This window comes from Nerophis lumbriciformis, linkage group LG16 (assembly GCF_033978685.3).
Source record: "Nerophis lumbriciformis linkage group LG16, RoL_Nlum_v2.1, whole genome shotgun sequence".
NCBI classification, from domain to species: Eukaryota; Metazoa; Chordata; class Actinopteri; order Syngnathiformes; family Syngnathidae; genus Nerophis; species Nerophis lumbriciformis.
The window spans coordinates 32,564,344-32,582,204 of record NC_084563.2 but is presented as its reverse complement, the minus strand read 5'-3'; the positions used below and the strand labels follow the sequence as shown (position 1 = coordinate 32,582,204).

The 17,861-nt window shown below is 43.5% G+C and overlaps 1 protein-coding gene across 1 annotated transcript in view; it reads right to left on the bottom strand.

Annotated features, from left to right (window-relative positions):
- melk (maternal embryonic leucine zipper kinase) overlaps positions 1-17,861 on the bottom strand; it is a 45,130-nt gene that overhangs the window by 13,920 nt on the left and 13,349 nt on the right. The window contains exons 7-11 of the mRNA XM_061977369.1: positions 11,072-11,164; positions 10,842-10,940; positions 2,401-2,469; positions 2,225-2,323; positions 2,025-2,111 (exon numbers count right to left, since the gene is read on the bottom strand). Coding sequence (XP_061833353.1) covers positions 2,025-2,111; positions 2,225-2,323; positions 2,401-2,469; positions 10,842-10,940; positions 11,072-11,164 — 447 coding nt within the window. The remainder of the gene's footprint in view (positions 1-2,024; positions 2,112-2,224; positions 2,324-2,400; positions 2,470-10,841; positions 10,941-11,071; positions 11,165-17,861) is intronic.

Sequence of the window (17,861 nt, the reverse complement as noted above, 5' to 3'; positions counted from 1 at the left end):
CTATAAAAATGGGACCCATTACATCCCTGCTTGACACTCAGCATCGAGGGTTGGAATTGGGGGTTAAATCACCAAAAATGATTCCCGGGCGTGGCCACCACTGTGGCTCACTGCTCCCCTCACCTCCCAGGGGGTGGTCAAGTGGATGGGTCAAATGTAGACGACAAATTTCACCACACCTAGTGTGTGTGTGACAATCATTGGTACTTTAACTTTAAACTTAATTCCACGACTGTATATATCGGTAGATATCGGTCATTAAGGGTTGGACAATATCGCATACCTGCCAACTTTTGAAATCAGAAAAACCTAGTAGCCAGGGTCCAGGGGCCGCAGGCCCCGGTAGGTCCAGGACAAAGTCCTGGTGGGGGGTTCAGGTTCGCCCCCCGACGCAAAATGATTATTAGCATTCAGACAGGTTAAAATGTTGCTAAAACCATCACTTTTCTATCAGTCACAGTGACTTTTCAAAACAAAAATATTACAGCAAAAATCATATGGGTTGATTGACATGTTTATTCTGTAAGCTAACTTCAATAGTTTGAAATTATTTTGACAGTTAATGCCAGTTATCCTGTCAACCTTTCACAAGACTTCAATTTGTTAATTGAAAGTATAAACAGTATAAACACTTTTTACAGTAAACAAATGGTAAAACAGTACTAAACAATTCCATTAAAAAAAAAAATTGGTGTCATTATTAACTTTCTGTCCAAGCTTGCATAATCTACTGCCTTGTTCAATTGTAAAAAATATTCTGTGCCTAAAATTCACATTTCTATCACAATTATCATACTGTAAACATGGTAAGCTAACTTCATTAAAATTAATAGTCCTGTCAATAGCATGGAATTACAATTCAAATGTAGTTTTTTTGTAAGCCTTTCAAAAGAATTCAAAATATGAAAAATTAATGAAAATTAATTTAAGCCATCAGACACTTGAAAAGTGGCACATCACATCTCTAATGTAATCATTTTAACTTTTCAACAGAAATAGCACTGCAAAAATATTAAGGACATACTTCTGTATTTTGGTAGTTATGCTGTCAACATTTAACAAGATTTCTTCAAACTTGGACTTGAAAGCATAAATAGTATAAACACTTTTAACAGTATAACAGTACTAAACAATTCCAATAGATAAAATTGGTGTCATTACCTTTTTGTGGCTAAAATCCGAAAAACGTTTAAAGTTTTCCACTTGTATCGCTAGCAACGGCATTAGACTTGTGTTTTTTTGTCCCAACGTGGTCTTTTACATCGCTAATTCCTCCGTGTCCGATCGAAAAATCTTGTCTGCACAAGGTGCAATTCGCGTAGTTTTCACCCTTTTTGGAACGGATAATTATTCCCGGATAGGCTTTTGAATATTCTTCACGGAATGACTGCAGTTTTCTTTTCGGTTTAAGACTCGTTTGCGATTTTTCTCCGGCTGATTCCATGATCGTTCGCTCATTTGGAAACAATGGCAACAGGTGCCTCGTGCTTGGCAGCGGTGCTATAAATAGCCTCGCGCATAGCATTCGGAATGGCTCGATAGGAAGTTACGGGAAGCAGTGTCGATTGTCATTGTTGTTACGCAATTTCGTGAATAAAACTTTAAAAAAAAAAAAAAAATTTAATTAATGAAAAACCGTATTTTTTAATCACTGCAACAATTGATGAAAACCGTACTAATTACGGGAAAACCGGAGTAGTTGGCAGGTATGATATCGGATATCGGCAAAAAAGCCATTATTGGACATCTCTACTTTTTATGATGGCATCCTGTTTGAATTGAATTGTTGTTTTACTTCACCTATGTTTTGTACAGACCTTTGGGATTTTATCTGTGAAAAGCGCTTTATAAATACTTACTTTATCCAGTTAAACTCCAAGTAAGTTTGATATAATTATTAAACAATGTGATGAAAATCAAGAGTAAGATTATTAGTTCAGTATTTATATTTGAATATTCCACATTTCCTCTGTATTGGAAAGGTTGGGCCCCGAGGTCAGAAAGGTTAAGACAATGTGCCCTACCTCCCTGATGAGCGCGGTGGTGCTCTCTCTGGATCGCTTCATGTTGACGGCCATCTCTGTGACGCAGTCCTCATCTATGTGACCCAGCTACAAAACAACACACCTGGCATGAATCCAAAACTGCATACTCTCAACTTAAAATGGATCTTCAGTAAAAGTATTTGATTGAATTCGGTCTGAAGTCGACTTTTAGGGAGTACCGGCTGCTGGCTGTACCACTCCACGGGGCTGTTGTAGTCCTTGGTCACCCACGGGTGGTCCAGCAGCTGGCGCACTGTCACACGCCGCTTGGGGTCCACCTGCAGGATACAAATGGTAACTACACCTACAAATACATCCCACTCACCTTTATTTCTCAAACATGTATTGGTGGTACCTGCATCATTTGGTTGAGCAGGAGGACGCTGCCCGGGGAGAGCCAGTTGGGGTTGTCATATTTTCCTTTCTGCAAGTACAAACATTTGTCTTCCCAAAACTTGAAATATCAACTAGTAGTGCTGCATTTCCAGATGAGCTCGTTTTTTTTTTAGGTGGCCCTTCAAACAAGAACGTGTTTTATTCTCTCATCCTGACAACTGAATCATTTGCTGCTCCAAATGATGAAAGAGCAGTTTGACAGTCGCTTGTTAGTGTCAGGCTCGTGATTTGTGGTCAGTAGTACCCGTATTTTCCGCACTATAAGGCGCACCGGATTATTAGCCGCACCTTCAATGAATGGCATATTTCATAACTTTGTCCACCAATAAGCCGCCCCGGACTATAAGCCGCGCCTACGCTGCGCTAAAGGGAATGTCAAAAAAACAGTCAGATAGGTCAGTCAAACTTTAATAATATATTAAAAACCAGCGTTCTAACAACTCTGTTCACTCCCAAAATGTACGCAAATGTGCAATCACAAACATAGTAAAATTCAAAATAGTGCAGAGCAATAGCAACATAATGTTGCTCGAACGTTAATGTCACAACACACAAAATAAACATAGCGCTCACTTTCTGAAGTTATTCTTCATTCGTAAATCCTTCGTCTTCGGTGTCCGAAGTGAAAAGTTGGGCAAATTTACGATCCACTGGCAGATGTTGGCGTCGTCTGGCGCTGCCTCCTCGTCTTAGTGAAGGTGTGTTCGCCTTCTGTCCTCCATTGTTCCCACGCAGTTAGCAGTCTAGCTTCGAATGCCCTGTTGACACCAATATCTAGCGGCTGGAGGTCTTTTGTCAATCCACCCGGAATGACGGCGAGTATTGAATTAAGCGCGTAAGCGTGTCTCTCAATGTGCTGTTATGAGCTAGCAAATATAACAACTACACTACCCAGCATGCAACGATAGTTACGAGCATGCGCGGTAGCCCTGAGAAGCGTTGTTGTATGCTGGGAGTTAGAATGTGGTTATGAGCACGCTGTGAGTAAACGTTGAGAACTCAGTTAACACGCCTCGTCTGCATTATTTATAATTAGACAGACAACACACTTAATAGGAGCCATTTTGGGGTCTTTACATAAACACACAAATGGAAATGAAACGTCACATATCCCAGCATGCACCGCGCGCTTCTTCGTCCTCCACTGTTCCCACGCAGTTAGCAGTCTAGCTTCGAATGCCCTGTTGACACCAATATCTAGCGGCTGGAGGTCTTTTGTCAATCCACCCGGAATGACGGCGAGTATTGAATTAAGCGCGTAAGCGTGTCTCTCAATGTGCTGTTATGAGCTAGCAAATATAACAACTACACTACCCAGCATGCAACGATAGTTACGAGCATGCGCGGTAGCCCTGAGAAGCGTTGTTGTATGCTGGGAGTTAGAATGTGGTTATGAGCACGCTGTAAGTAAACGTTGAGAACTCAGTTAACACGCCTCGTCTGCATTATTTATAATTAGACAGACAACACACTTAATAGGAGCCATTTTGGGGTCTTTACATAAACACACAAATGGAAATGAAACGTCACATATCCCAGCATGCACCGCGCGCTTCTTCTACGGGGAAAAAAGATGGCGGCTGTTTACCGTAGTTGCGAGACCTAAACTTTATGAAAATGAATCTTAATATTTATCCATATATAAAGCGCACCGGGTTATAAGGCGCACTGTCAGCTTTTGAGAAAATTTGTGGTTTTTAGGTGCGCCTTATAGTGCGGAAAATACGGTAGGTTGGATGGCAACATACACTATATTGTCAAAAGTATTTGGCCACCTGCCTTGATTCACATATGAACTTGAAGTGCCATCTCATTCCTAACCCATAGGGTTCATAATGATGCAGTGACGTGCAGTCACTAGAGGCAGGTGAGGCTCCGCCTCACCTGCCATCATGGAAAGAAAAAAAAAGTAAAAAAAAAATAAATAAATAAATTTTTATTGTTATACGGACGGCGTGGCGCAGTGGGAGAGAGGCCGTGCGCAACCCAAGGGTCCCTGGTTCAATCCCCACCTAGTACCAACCTCGTCATGTCCGTTGTGTCCTGAGCAAGACACTTCACCCTTGCTCCTGATGGGTGCTGGTTAGCGCCTTGCATGGCAGCTCCCTCCATCAGTGTGTGAATGTGTGTGTGAATGGGTAAATGTGGAAGTAGTGTCAAAGCGCTTTGAGTACCTTGAAGGTAGAAAAGCGCTATACAAGTACAACCCATTTATTTATTTATCATTTATATGTTAGTGATTATACTACAAAGTTATTTTCCATTTAACTTCACAAGTTTTAGATTATTTTTATTCAAAATCGCTGAATTTTCACATTTGCCGTTCAAATACTGAGAAGAGACGGTGCGGTGAACAGCAGCCAGTTGAGGCACGTCACTCAGTGCCTCAACATGGACGGACTCGGCTAACTGCTGGCCTGCTGTGCAGTGAGACTGTATTGCTATATGAATTATATTATACATTTCCATAGTTTAGTTAGCTGAGGTATATAATGTACAGTGTATTTTGTCAACAACTGTATGTGTGTAACGTATTTCTTGTGCTGAGCGATCATAAAACGGCTGCAAAAGACGCACTGGCTGAGGCTCCAGTAATCCCGCCTCCTACATCCCCGCCGTAGAATTGTTATATCAACTAAAGCCCACACTTAAACTTTCCACGTGCAAGATTGAATCTATTTAAAAAAGTTATTTCAAAAGAAGCCAAAAAGTGTGTTGGAGGAGTTGTGAATGACTGCAGGGCCACAACATTAAGTACACCTGCAGACTGCAGGTGTACCTAATTCACAACTCCTCCAACACGAACATTATTGTTTTTGCACTTTTTGGCTTCTTATTAAATAACTTTTGTAACATATTTTCATGGGCTTTCCTCTTTGTGATGTTAAGTTCCTGTTATGGGCTGTTATACAGTATATGCCTTGAGCTCTTATTTTGAAGGCGCTAAGAGCGGAAGTGATGTCACGGAGTGGAGCGGAGGTTTTTGAAAGAATGTAAATAAAGTGGTCCTCGTGTAAACTGGAGCCTCCATGTTTGTTATTTTGTAGTTTCATACAGTATAGGCAACATTTATAAACCCTCGGTTACACTTTTTTAAATAGATTCAATCTTGCACGTGGAAAGTTGAAGTGAGGGCTTTAGTTGATATAACACTCCCGTCAGCGGGTTCATTAATCCAGCACAACAGCGGCGCATGGACTTAATTTATAAGTAAAGGTAAGACCATAATAACGTGTTTTTTTATTAAATGTGCTTTTTTGTGTGCTACAGTTTGTATGTGTAAAGTTAAAGTTAAGTTAAAGTAGCAATGATTGTCACACACACACACACTAGGTGTAATGAAATGTGTCCTCTGCATTTGACCCATCCCCTTGATCACCCCCTGGGAGGTGAGGGGAGCAGTGGGCAGCAGCGGCGCCGCGCCCGGGAATCATTTTTGGTGATTTAACCCCCAATTCCAACCCTTGATGCTGAGTGCCAAGCAGGGAAGAATGCTGGTATGAGCTTTTAAACATAACCCGTTAACTGCTGCCAATCAAATGGTGAATAAGATACTCTTTAGGGTTCATATGTTTGTAAATCTGACTGTGATGAAGTCAGTGCCTCACCAGCCATCAACCTCACCGCACGTCACTGTAATGATGTCAGTCCATCTTTTGCAGCTATTACAGCTTCAACTCTTCTGGGAAGGCTGTCCACAAGGTTGCAAAGTGGGTTTATAGGAATTTTCGACCATTCTTCCAAAAGCGCATTGGTGAGGTCACACACTGATGTTTTCGCCGAGAAGGCCTGGCTCTCAGTCTCCGTTCTACAAACACTGTTTCCATATGAGTTGGGAAATTGTGTTAGATGTAAATATAAATGGAATACAATGATTTGCAAATCCTTTTCAACCCATATTTAATTGAATGCACTACAAAGACAAGATATTTGATGTTCAAACTCATAAACTTTTTTTTTTTTTTTGCAAATAATAATTAACTTAGAATTTCATGGCTGCAACACGTGCCAAAGTAGTTGGGAAAGGGCATGTTCACCACTGTGTTACATGGCCTTTCCTTTTAACAACACTCAGTAAACGTTTGGGAACTGAGGAGACACATTTTTGAAGCTTCTCAGGTGGAATTCTTTCCCATTCTTGCTTGATGTACAGCTTAAGTTGTTCAACAGTCCGGGGGTCTCTGTTGTGCTATTTTAGGCTTCATAATGCGCCACACATTTTCAAAGGGAGACAGGTCTGGACTACAGGCAAGCCAGTCTAGTACCCGCACTCTTTTACTATGAAGCCACGTTGATGTAACACGTGGCTTGGCATTGTCTTGCTGAAATAAGCAGGGGCGTCCATGGTAACGTTGCTTGGATGGCAACATATGTTGCTCCAAAACCTGTATGTACCTTTCAGCATTAATGGCGCCTTCACAGATGTGTAAGTTACCCATGTCTTGGGCACTAATACACCCCATACCATCACAGATACTGGCTTTTCCACTTTGCGCCTATAAAAATCCGGATGGTTCTTTTCCTATTTGGTCCGGAGGACACGACGTCCATAGTTTCCAAAAACAATTTGAAATGTGGACTCGTCAGACCACAGAATATTTTTCCACTTTGTATCAGTCCATCTTAGATGAGCTCAGGCCCAGCGAAGCCGACGGCGTTTCTGGGTGTTGTTGATAAACGGTTTTCGCCTTGCATAGGAGAGTTTTAACTTGCACTTACAGATGTAGTGACCAACTGTAGTTACTGACAGTGGGGTTTCTGAAGTGTTCCTGAGCCCATGTGGTGATATCCTTTACACACTGATGTCGCTTGTTGATGCAGAACAGCCTGAGGGATCGAAGGTCACGGGCTTAGCTGCTTACGTGCAGTGATTTCTCCAGATTCTCTGAACCCTTTGATAATATTACGGACCGTAGATGGTGAAATCCCTAAATTCCTTGCAATAGCTGCTTGAGAAAGGTTTTTCTTAAACTGTTCAACAGTTTGCTCACGCATTTGTTGACAAAGTGGTGACCCTCGCCCCATCCTTGTTTGTGAATGACTGAGCATTTCATGGAATCTACTTTTATACCCAATCATGGCACCCACCTGTTCCCAATTTGCCTGTTCACCTGCGGGATGTTCCAAATAAGTGTTTGATGAGCATTCCTCAACTTTATCAGTATTTATTGCCACCTTTCCCAACTTTTTTGTCACGTGTTGCTGGCATCAAATTCTAAAGTTAATGACTATTTGCAAAAAAAAAAAAAAAAAAATGCTTATCAGTTTGAACATCAAATATGTTGTCTTTGTAGCATATTCAACTGAATATGGGTTGAAAATGATTTGCAAATCATTGTATTCCGTTTATATTTACATCTAACACAATTTCCCAACTCATATGGAAACAGGGTTTGTAATTCATCCCAAAAGTGGCCTAGTGGTTAGAGTGTCCGCCCTGAGATCGGTAGGTTGTGAGTTCAAACCCCGGCCGAGTCATACCAAAGACTATAAAAAAATGGGACCCATTACCTCCCTGCTTGGCACTCAGCATCAAGGGTTGGAATTGGGGGTTAAATCACCAAAATGATTCCCGGGCGCGGCCACCGCTGCTGCCCACTGCTCCCCTCACCTCCCAGGGGGTGATCAAGGGTGATGGGTCAAATGCAGAGAATAATCTCGCCACACCTAGTGTGTGTGTGACAATCATTGGTACTTTAACTTTAAGGTCAGGACTCTGTGCAAGCCAGTCAAGTTCATCCACACCAGACTCTGTCATCCATGTCTATGGACCTTGTCATGTTGGAAGAGGAAAGGGCCTCCTCCAAACTGTTCCCACAAGGTTGGGAGCATGGAATTGTCCAAAATGTTTTGGTATCCTGGAGCATTCTAAGTTCCTTTCACTGGAACTAAGGGGCCAAGCCCTGGAAAACAACACCACACCACAATTCTGATCATTTGGATGGGTGGCCAAATACTTTTGGCAATATAGTGTATTTCGGTTGCATGTTCCTTCCCTCAAAAAGGGTACAAAAAAGATACAAAGTGAGTTTTAGGTAAATTTTTATGGTTTGACATTTCCTTCTTGCGGTACATAATACATACCGTATTTTTCGGACTATAAGGCGCACTTAAAATCCTTTCATTTTCTCAAAAATCGAAAATATCGCCTTATAAACCGGTGCGCCTAATGTACGGAATAATTCTGGTTGTGCTTACCGACCTCAAAGATATTTTATTTTGTACATGGTGTAATGATAAGTGTGACCAGTAGATGTCAGTCACACCTAAGAGATACTAGTCGACTGCAAGATGAGGCCAGTTAACAAACCCCGGCTGAGTCATACCAAAGACTATAAAAAAGGGAGCCATTACCTCCCTGCTTGGCACTCAGCATCAAGTGTTGGAATTGGGGGTTAAATCACCAAAATTATTCCCGGGTGCGGCCACTGCTGCTGCTCACTGCTCTCGTCACCTCCCAGGGGGTGATCAAGGGGATGGGTCAAATGCAGAGGACAAATTTCACCACATCTAGTGTGTGTGTGACAATCATTGGTACTTTAACTTTAAAACTTTCTTCCCACTCACTTTTAGTAATGAAATACCTAAACCTTATGTGTTATGTGTTTTTTATTGTGAAGTATTTGTTTGTTTTGCTGTTAATTTGTCTTTTTATTGTTATTTTTGGTTTTGAACATGTCCAAAGAAAATACTAGAACTACTACAACATTGATGTTTAAAGGCAAAATTAATGGATTTTTTTATCCTTACAATTAGAGATGTCCGATAATATCGGACTGCCGATATTATCGGCCGATAAATGCTTTAAAATGTAATATCGGAAATTATCGGTATCGGTTTCAAAAAGTAAAATGTATGACGTCGCTGTATGGAGTGGTACACGGACGTAGGGAGAAGTACAGAGCAGTTGCGTCTCCCAATCATACTTGCCAACCCTCCCGATTTTTCCGGGAGACTCCCGAATTTCAGTGCCCCTCCCGAAAATATCCAGGGGCAACCATTCTCCCGAATTTCTCCCGATTTCCACCCAGACAACAATATTGGAGGCACTGCCTTTGCATGCCGGCCCAATCATACAATATATACGGCTTTTTACACACACAATTGAATGCAATGCATTATTGGTCAACAGCCATACAGGTCACACTGAGGGTGGCCATATTAACAACTTTAACACTGTTACAAATATGCGCCACACTGTGAACCCACACCAAACAAGAATAACAAACACATTTCGGGAGAACATCCACACCGTAACACAACATAAACACAACAGAACAAATACCCAGAACCCCTTGCAGCACTAACTCTTCCCGGACGCTACAATATACACCCCCCGCTACCCCCAACCCCGCCCACCTCAACCTCCTCTTGCTCTCTCAGGGAGAGCATGTCCCAAATTCCAAGCTGCTGTTTTGAGGCATGTTAAAAAAAACAATGCACTTTGTGACTTCAATAATAAATATGGCAGTGCCATGTTGGCATTTTTTTCCATAACTTGAGTTGATTTATTTTGGAAAACCTTGTTACATTGTTTAATGCATCCAGCAGGGCATCACAACAAAATTAGGCATAATAATGTGTTAATTCCACGACTGTATATATCGGTATCGCTTGATATCGGAATCGGTAATTAAGAGTTGGACAATATCGGAATATCGGCAAAAAGCCATTATTGGACATCTCTACTTACAATGAAAATGTAAACAGTAAGGGTGCTCCAAAAAAATAAATAAATAGATTTACATCCAAATTGCGATTTTTGTTTAATTTGATTCTAAATCAATTCATAATTTTGGAGAATGTTTTTTTTTTTAAGTTATGTTTTGTTCTTTGTTTTTTTAAAGACACCATTTTTGGATTAAAAATATTAAACAACTATTATTGATGTTATTATTATTAATACTGTTGCTTTTATTTATTTATTTATTTTTTGTATGTCTTCTCAATTGCTTTGTGAATTTCTTTCCTAAATATTGTAAAGCAAGGATAGGTTTGGAGTTTTTTTTTTTTTTTTTTTTTTTTTTTTTAATTGTCATTTTTCTATTCCGTGATTTTTGTAAAAATACATTTTTCAAAAGACGTTTTTAAGCCTTTAAGTCGTACGTCCGCAGCTAACAGGGCCTTTTGTAACCTGTTTTGAAAATGTTTTGTTATATTTCATATACCAAATAATATATTACGCGTTGAATCCAGAATCAATTCTGAATTGAATCGTCACGCCAAGAATGGGATTATTGCCCAAAAGATTCCCACCCCTAGTAAGTAGTCTAGGGTGAGCAAAAGTGGCACAAAATAAGCTCCAGAAAATCAGTTTTTCCGATAGTAGTGGAGACCCCAACGCCCTTTCTCAAGAGCAAACTAAAGTCTGATGAAAAGCATGAAAAACTAAAGTCTTACAGTAATTTTCCTGTAGAGGACCATGCAGTTGTCGTCATCAAAGGGCAGATAGCCACACAGCAGAGCAAACAGCAGCACGCCCATACTCCACACGTCAGCCTGCCAGAGAAATGTTACAAGTCAGAATCTGTAGGAGAATAGCTTTCACAATTCACAAATCACTCAACGACAATTCAGCCTGAGTGGATTGCAAAGAAGCTGGAAGACGCAGGCCCAAAAGCGGCACTTACTTCGGAACCAATGTAAGCTTTTCCCTGGATGAGCTCTGGAGCAGCGTAAGCTGGGCTTCCACAGCATGTCATCAGCTCGTAGCCAAGACCTCCCTGTGGCAGACGGGAAACGTTACTACACACACCATGTGCAACACAAAACACAGACTGGGGTAAGATTACAAAAATGGACAGATGTTGATAGTCCAACTCATACTGACTGGTATACATAAACTATGGAGATGATATCAGTAGAAAAAACTGCATTTAGTTTAGATAATAATGGAATATTGGTATAGGGGATCCATTATTTAAATTTGTTTTAACTTGTTTATTTGACGTTATCTTCATTAGCCAAACTGCTTTGTGTTTTATCCATCCATCCATCCATCTTCCTCCGCTTATCCGAGGTCGGGTCGCGGGGGCAGCAGCTTAAGCAGGGAAGCCCAGACTTCCCTCTCCCCAGCCACTTCGTCCAGCTCTTCCTGTGGGACCCCGAGGCGTTCCCAGGCCAGCCGGGAGACATAGTCTTCCCAACGTGTCCTGGGTCTTCCCCGCGGCCTCCTACCGGTGGGACATGCCCTAAACACCTCCCTAGGGAGGCGTTCGGGTGGCATCCTGACCAGATGCCCGAACCACCTCATCTGGCTCCTCTCGATGTGGAGGAGCAGCGGCTTTACTTTGAGCTCCTCCTAGATGGCAGAGCTTCTCACCCTATCTCTAAGGGAGAGCCCTGCCACCCGGCGGAGGAAACTCATTTCGGCCGCTTGTACCCGTGATCTTGTCCTTTCGGTCATAACCCAAAGCTCATGACCATAGGTGAGGATGGGAACGTAGATCGACCGGTAAATTGAGAGCTTTGCCTTCCGGCTCAACTCCTTCTTCACCACAACGGATCGATACAGCGTCCGCATTACTGAAGACGCCGCACCGATCCGCCTGTCGATCTCACGATCCACTCTTCCCCCACTCGTGAACAAGACTCCGAGGTACTTGAACTCCTCCACTTGGGGCAAGATCTCCTCCTCAACCCGGAGATGGCACTCCACCCTTTTCCGTGCGAGAACCATGGACTCGGACTTGGAGGTGCTGATTCTCATCCCAGTCGCTTCACACTCAGCTGCGAACCGATCCAGTGAGAGCTGAAGATCCTGGCCAGATGAAGCCATCAGGACCACATCATCTGCAAAAAGCAGAGACCTAATCCTGCAGCCACCAAACCAGATCCCCTCAACGCCTTGACTGCGCCTAGAAATTCTGTCCATAAAAGTTATGAACAGAATCGGTGACAAAGGGCAGCCTTGGCGGAGTCCAACCCTCACTGGAAACGTGTCCGACTTACTACCGGCAATGCGGACCAAGCTCTGGCACTGATCATACAGGGAGCGGACTGCCACAATCAGACAGTCCGATACCCCGTACTCTCTGAGCACTCCCCACAGGACTTCCCGAGGGACACGGTCGAATGCCTTCTCCAAGTCCACAAAACACATGTAGACTGGTTGGGCAAACTCCCATGCACCCTCAAGGACCCTGCCGAGAGTATAGAGCTGGTCCACAGTTCCACGACCAGGACGAAAACCACACTGTTCCTCCTGAATCCGAGGTTCGACTATCCGGCGTAGCCTCCTCTCCAGTACACCTGAATAGACCTTACCGGGAAGGCTGAGGAGTGTGATCCCACGATAGTTAGAACACACCCTCCGGTTCCCCTTCTTAAAGAGAGGAACCACCACCCCGGTCTGCCAATCCAGAGGTACCGCCCCCGATGTCCACGCGATGCTGCAGAGTCTTGTCAACCAAGACAGCCCCACAGCATCCAGAGCCTTAAGGAACTCCGGGCGGATCTCATCTACCCCCGGGGCCTTGCCACCGAGGAGCTTTTTAACTACCTCAGCAACCTCATCCCCAGAAATAGGAGAGCCCACCACAGACTCCCCAGGCACTGCTTCCTCATAGGAAGACGTGTTGGTGGGATTGAGGAGGTCTTTGAAGTATTCCCTCCACCGATCCACAACATCCGCAGTCGAGGTCAGCAGAACACCATCCTCACCATACACGGTGTTGATAGTGCACTGCTTCCCCTTCCTGAGGCGGCGGATGGTGGACCAGAATTGCTTCGAAGCCGTCCGGAAGTCGTTTTCCATGGCCTCACCGAACTCCTCCCATGTCCGAGTTTTTGCCTCTGCGACCGCTGAAGCCGCACACCGCTTGGCCTGTCGGTACTTGTCCGCTGCCTCAGGAGTCCTATGAGCCAAAAGAACCCGATAGGACTCCTTCTTCAGCTTGACGGCATCCCTCACCGCCGGTGTCCACCAACGGGTTCTAGGATTACCGCCACGACAAGCACCAACTACCTTGCGGCCACAGCTCCAATCAGCTGCCTCGACAATAGAGGCGCGGAACATGGTCCATTCGGACTCAATGTCCAGCACCTCCCTCGTGACATGTTCAAAGTTCTTCCGGAGGTGGGAATTGAAACTCTCTCTGACAGGAGACTCTGCCAGACGTTCCCAGCAAACCCTCACAATGCGTTTGGGCCTGCCAGGTCTGTCCGGCATCCTCCCCCACAATCGCAGCCAACTCACCACCAGGTGGTGATCGGTAGAAAGCTCCGCCCCTCTCTTCACCCGAGTGTCCAAAACATGAGGCCGCAAATCCGATGACACAACTACAAAGTCGATCATGGAACTGCGGCCTAGGGTGTCCTGGTGCCAAGTGCACATATGGACACCCTTATGTTTGAACATGGTGTTTGTTATTGACAATCTGTGACGAGCACAAAAGTCCAATAACAAAACACCACTCGGATTCAGATCCGGGCGGCCATTCTTCCCAATCACGCCTCTCCAGGTTTCACTGTCGCTGCCAACATGAGCATTGAAGTCTCCCAGTAGAACGAGGGAATGACCCGGGGGCGCAGTCTCAAGTACTCCCTCGAGTGAATCCAAAAAGGGTGGGTACTCTGAGCTGCGGTTTGGCGCATAAGCACAAACCACAGTCAGGACCCGTTCCCCCACCCGAAGGCGGAGGGAAGCTACCCTCTCGTCCACCGTGTTGAACTCCAATGTGCAGGCTCTGAGCCGGGGGGAAACAAGAATTGCCACCCCAGCCCGTCGCCTCTCACTGCCGGCAACGCCAGAGTAGAAGAGAGTCCAGCCCCTCTCGAGAGAAGTGGTTCCAGAGCCCTTGCTGTGCGTCGAAGTGAGTCCGACTATATCTAGCTGGAACTTCTCCACCTCGTGCACTAGCTCAGGCTCCTTCCCCCCCAGCGAGGTGACGTTCCACGTCCCAAGAGCTAGCTTCTGTAGCCGAGGATCGGACCGCCAAGTGCCCTGCCTTCGGCTGCCGCCCAGCTCACATCGCACCCGACCTCTATGACCCCTGCTATGGGTGGTGAGCCCATTGGAGGGGGGACCCACGTTGCCTCTTCGGGCTTTGTGTTTTATATCGATATCAAAAAGTAAACACCAGGTTTTTGACATTTCTTGTGTTTTTTTCATTCCACAAAGTAATTAATTTAATGACCATTCATGTGACATAGCATTTTGGTAATGTTTATGGTTAGGGGTGTAACGGTACGTGTATTTGTATTGAACCGTTTCGGTGCGGGGGTTTCGGTTCGGTTCGGAGGTGTACCGAAGGAGTTTCCACACGAACATATTAAGTAGCCGCCTCCGCTTCCTTCTGCCTCTGTCTTTGTCAGTCCTCTACACAGCACCCAGCATTGTCCCACCCACACAACCATCTGATTGGTTACAAACAGAGCGGTAACAGCCAATCAGCAGTGCGTATTCAGAGCGCATGTAGTCAGTGCTTAGTGTTTAGCAGGTAATCATCAGGCAGCGGACTCTCCCTAAATGATAATAAACACCTCCCAGTCAACTACTAGTAACATCACTATGAGCCCACTGACCTTCTAGAAACATAAAAGGCAGTTCAGCTCGCTCGCAGTCCTGGCTTGAGGTGAAGGCTAATTCGCTTTTAGCGTAACGTTAGCTCATTTTGCGGTGTGTGTGTTACGGACAGCAAAGCCCTGTCTGTCTGTTATTTCACTTGACCTTTTTCTGTGTTGATTGAGCTGTGTTGAAGCAGCAAAAAAGGACATTATGTTAAATGAAGAATTTCTGTCTCATAGTTGATATAATAATGTAACTGCATCATAAAGCCTACATGAACTCCATGGTGTTCAGGGATGAATAGTCTCTCCTATTGCTATTGTACCATTTCTTCAGCTATAGTTACATTAAAGGGGAACATTATCACAATTTCAGAATGGTTAAAACCATTAAAAATCAGTTCCCAGTGGCTTATTTTATTTTTCGAAGATTTTTTCAAAATTTTACCCATCACGCATATCCCTAAAAAAAGCTTCAAAGTGCCTGATTTTACCCACCCGTCCATTTTCCTGTGACATCACATAGTGAAGCCAACACAAACAAACATGGCGGAAAGAACAGCAAACTATAGCGACATTAGCTCGGATTCAGACTCGGATTTCAGCGGCTTAAGCGATTCAACAGATTACGCATGTATTGAAACGGATGGTTGTAGTGTGGAGGCAGGTAGCGAAAACGAAATTGAAGAAGAAACTGAAGCTATTGAGCCATATCGGTTTGAACCGTATGCAAGCGAAACCGACGAAAACGACACCACAGCCAGCGACACGGGAGAAAGCGAGGACAAATTCGGCGATCGCCTTCTAACCAACGATTGGTATGTGTTTGTTTGGCATTAAAGGAAACTAACAACTATGAACTAGGTTTACAGCATATGAAATACATTTGGCAACAACATGCACTTTGAGAGTGCAGACAGCCCAATTTTCATCAATTAATATATTCTGTAGACATACCCTCATCCGCGCTCTTTTCCTGACAGCTGATGTGTCCAGTTTTGGAGTAGATGTCAGCAGGTCAGGGAAGCTAGGGTCGATAGGGGGTTTAGCTCGCTCGTCTGCGGGAACAAACTGCCGCCATTGCTTGCCGTGCTACCAAGGTCCTTTGTCCCTGAATTGCTCACACACTCCGGCAGATTCAATGGGGGTCTGGCGGCAGATTTCTTTGACTTTATCGTTGGAAATGCATCTGCTTTGAGTGTCGCAGGATATCCACACATTCTTGCCATCTCTGTCGTAGCATAGCTTTCGTCGGTAAAGTGTGCGGAACAAATGTCCAATTTCTTGCCACTTTCGCATCTTTGGGCCACTGGTGCAACTTGAATCCGTCCCTGTTCGTGTTGTTACACCCTCCGACAACACACCGACGAGGCATGATGTCTCCAAGGTACGGAAAACCGTCGAAAAAACGGAAAATAACAGAGCTGATTTGACTCGGTGTTTGAGAAAATGGCGGATTGCTTCCCGATGTGACGCCACGTTGTGACGTCATCGCTCCGAGAGCGAATATTAGAAAGGCGTTTAATTTGCCAAAATTCACCCATTTAGAGTTCGGAAATCGGTTAAAAAAATACATGGTCTTTTTTTCTGCAACATCAAGGTATATATTGACGCTTACATAGGTCTGGTGATAATGTTCCCCTTTAATCATTGGTAATGCAGCAGCCTAGTTTTGAATGGCAGGGTCTCTGCTATCACATGTTGATAAAAACATAACATTTACATAATAAAAATCAACTACAGGCTTCCCAAATGCTGTAATAAATTAAGCATGATGAGTTGACTTGAAACTGTTTAATGTTGCACTTTTTATATGTAGAAGAAAAGTTTTGTCATTGTATTTAATCTGAGCAACAACTTGAAGCAGTTTAATGTGGATTAACGTGGGAAGAATTATTATAGTGTTCCCAATGTTAAAAGGATAAAGCCATTGTTTACAAATTTGGTAAATAAAAAAAACAAAAAATTAATATTTTGTTGTTTTCTTACTGTAAATGAACCGAACAGTGACCTCTAAACCGAGGTATGTACTGAACCGAAATTTTTGTGTACCGTTACACTCCTATTTATGGTGTATAATTAATACCTACATGACAGATTCCTGCCTAAACTCTCAATGAGACTGTCCAGATACAGCAGGTACATGTAAATGTGTGTAAATAACTTAAAAAATACCTCTCTCTATGAAATTTTAGAAATAGAGATAAAGATATCATATAATAAAAAAAAGCTGACACGCTGATACTATTAATGAACTAAAACACAAATATTTGTCTTTAAATATATAGTGTCAGAATAATTGTATCTAAGTTATCACAAAACTTTGTGTTACATTGAGTTCAGCTCGCCCTGCGAGAGGACAAAAGCTGTCTTTGATCCTACCAAGCAAAAGGCTTGTAAAACTCCACTGTGTAGGATGGGAAGTGACATGAAGGCGTCGGTTTCTTTGATGTATTGTAATCCACAGAAAGATATTGTCTTGACTCGAGATCTACAAAGCGGAGAGGAGGCAGGGCCTGACTCCCCTCCAGGCACCTTTTCTTTGAATTGTTTTACAACCTTTTATTTAAACTGTTTTTAATCAAAGGCGATTGCTGTTTACGACCCCCCTCCCTTAGAAACAGCTGTTGCCATGTAATCAGGGAAAGTCCAAATAAAAGAGGATGCATACAATCTTTCGTCAGAGCGTGGTGGAGACTGTACAAGAGTACAGCCCAGACGTTTTTCCTCAATTGAGCCAAATTTCATTCTGTCTGTTTAATTCCTTGCTTCTTGTCTTGGTAAATCGATGTTATCAGTGTTTGAACCTGACATATAGATAACGTTTATCTAGAGCATTTTTATTAGATACTACAAATTACATGATGGCGTCGCGTTCACATCCCAACACTGTTTAATTATCGTCATTTCAAT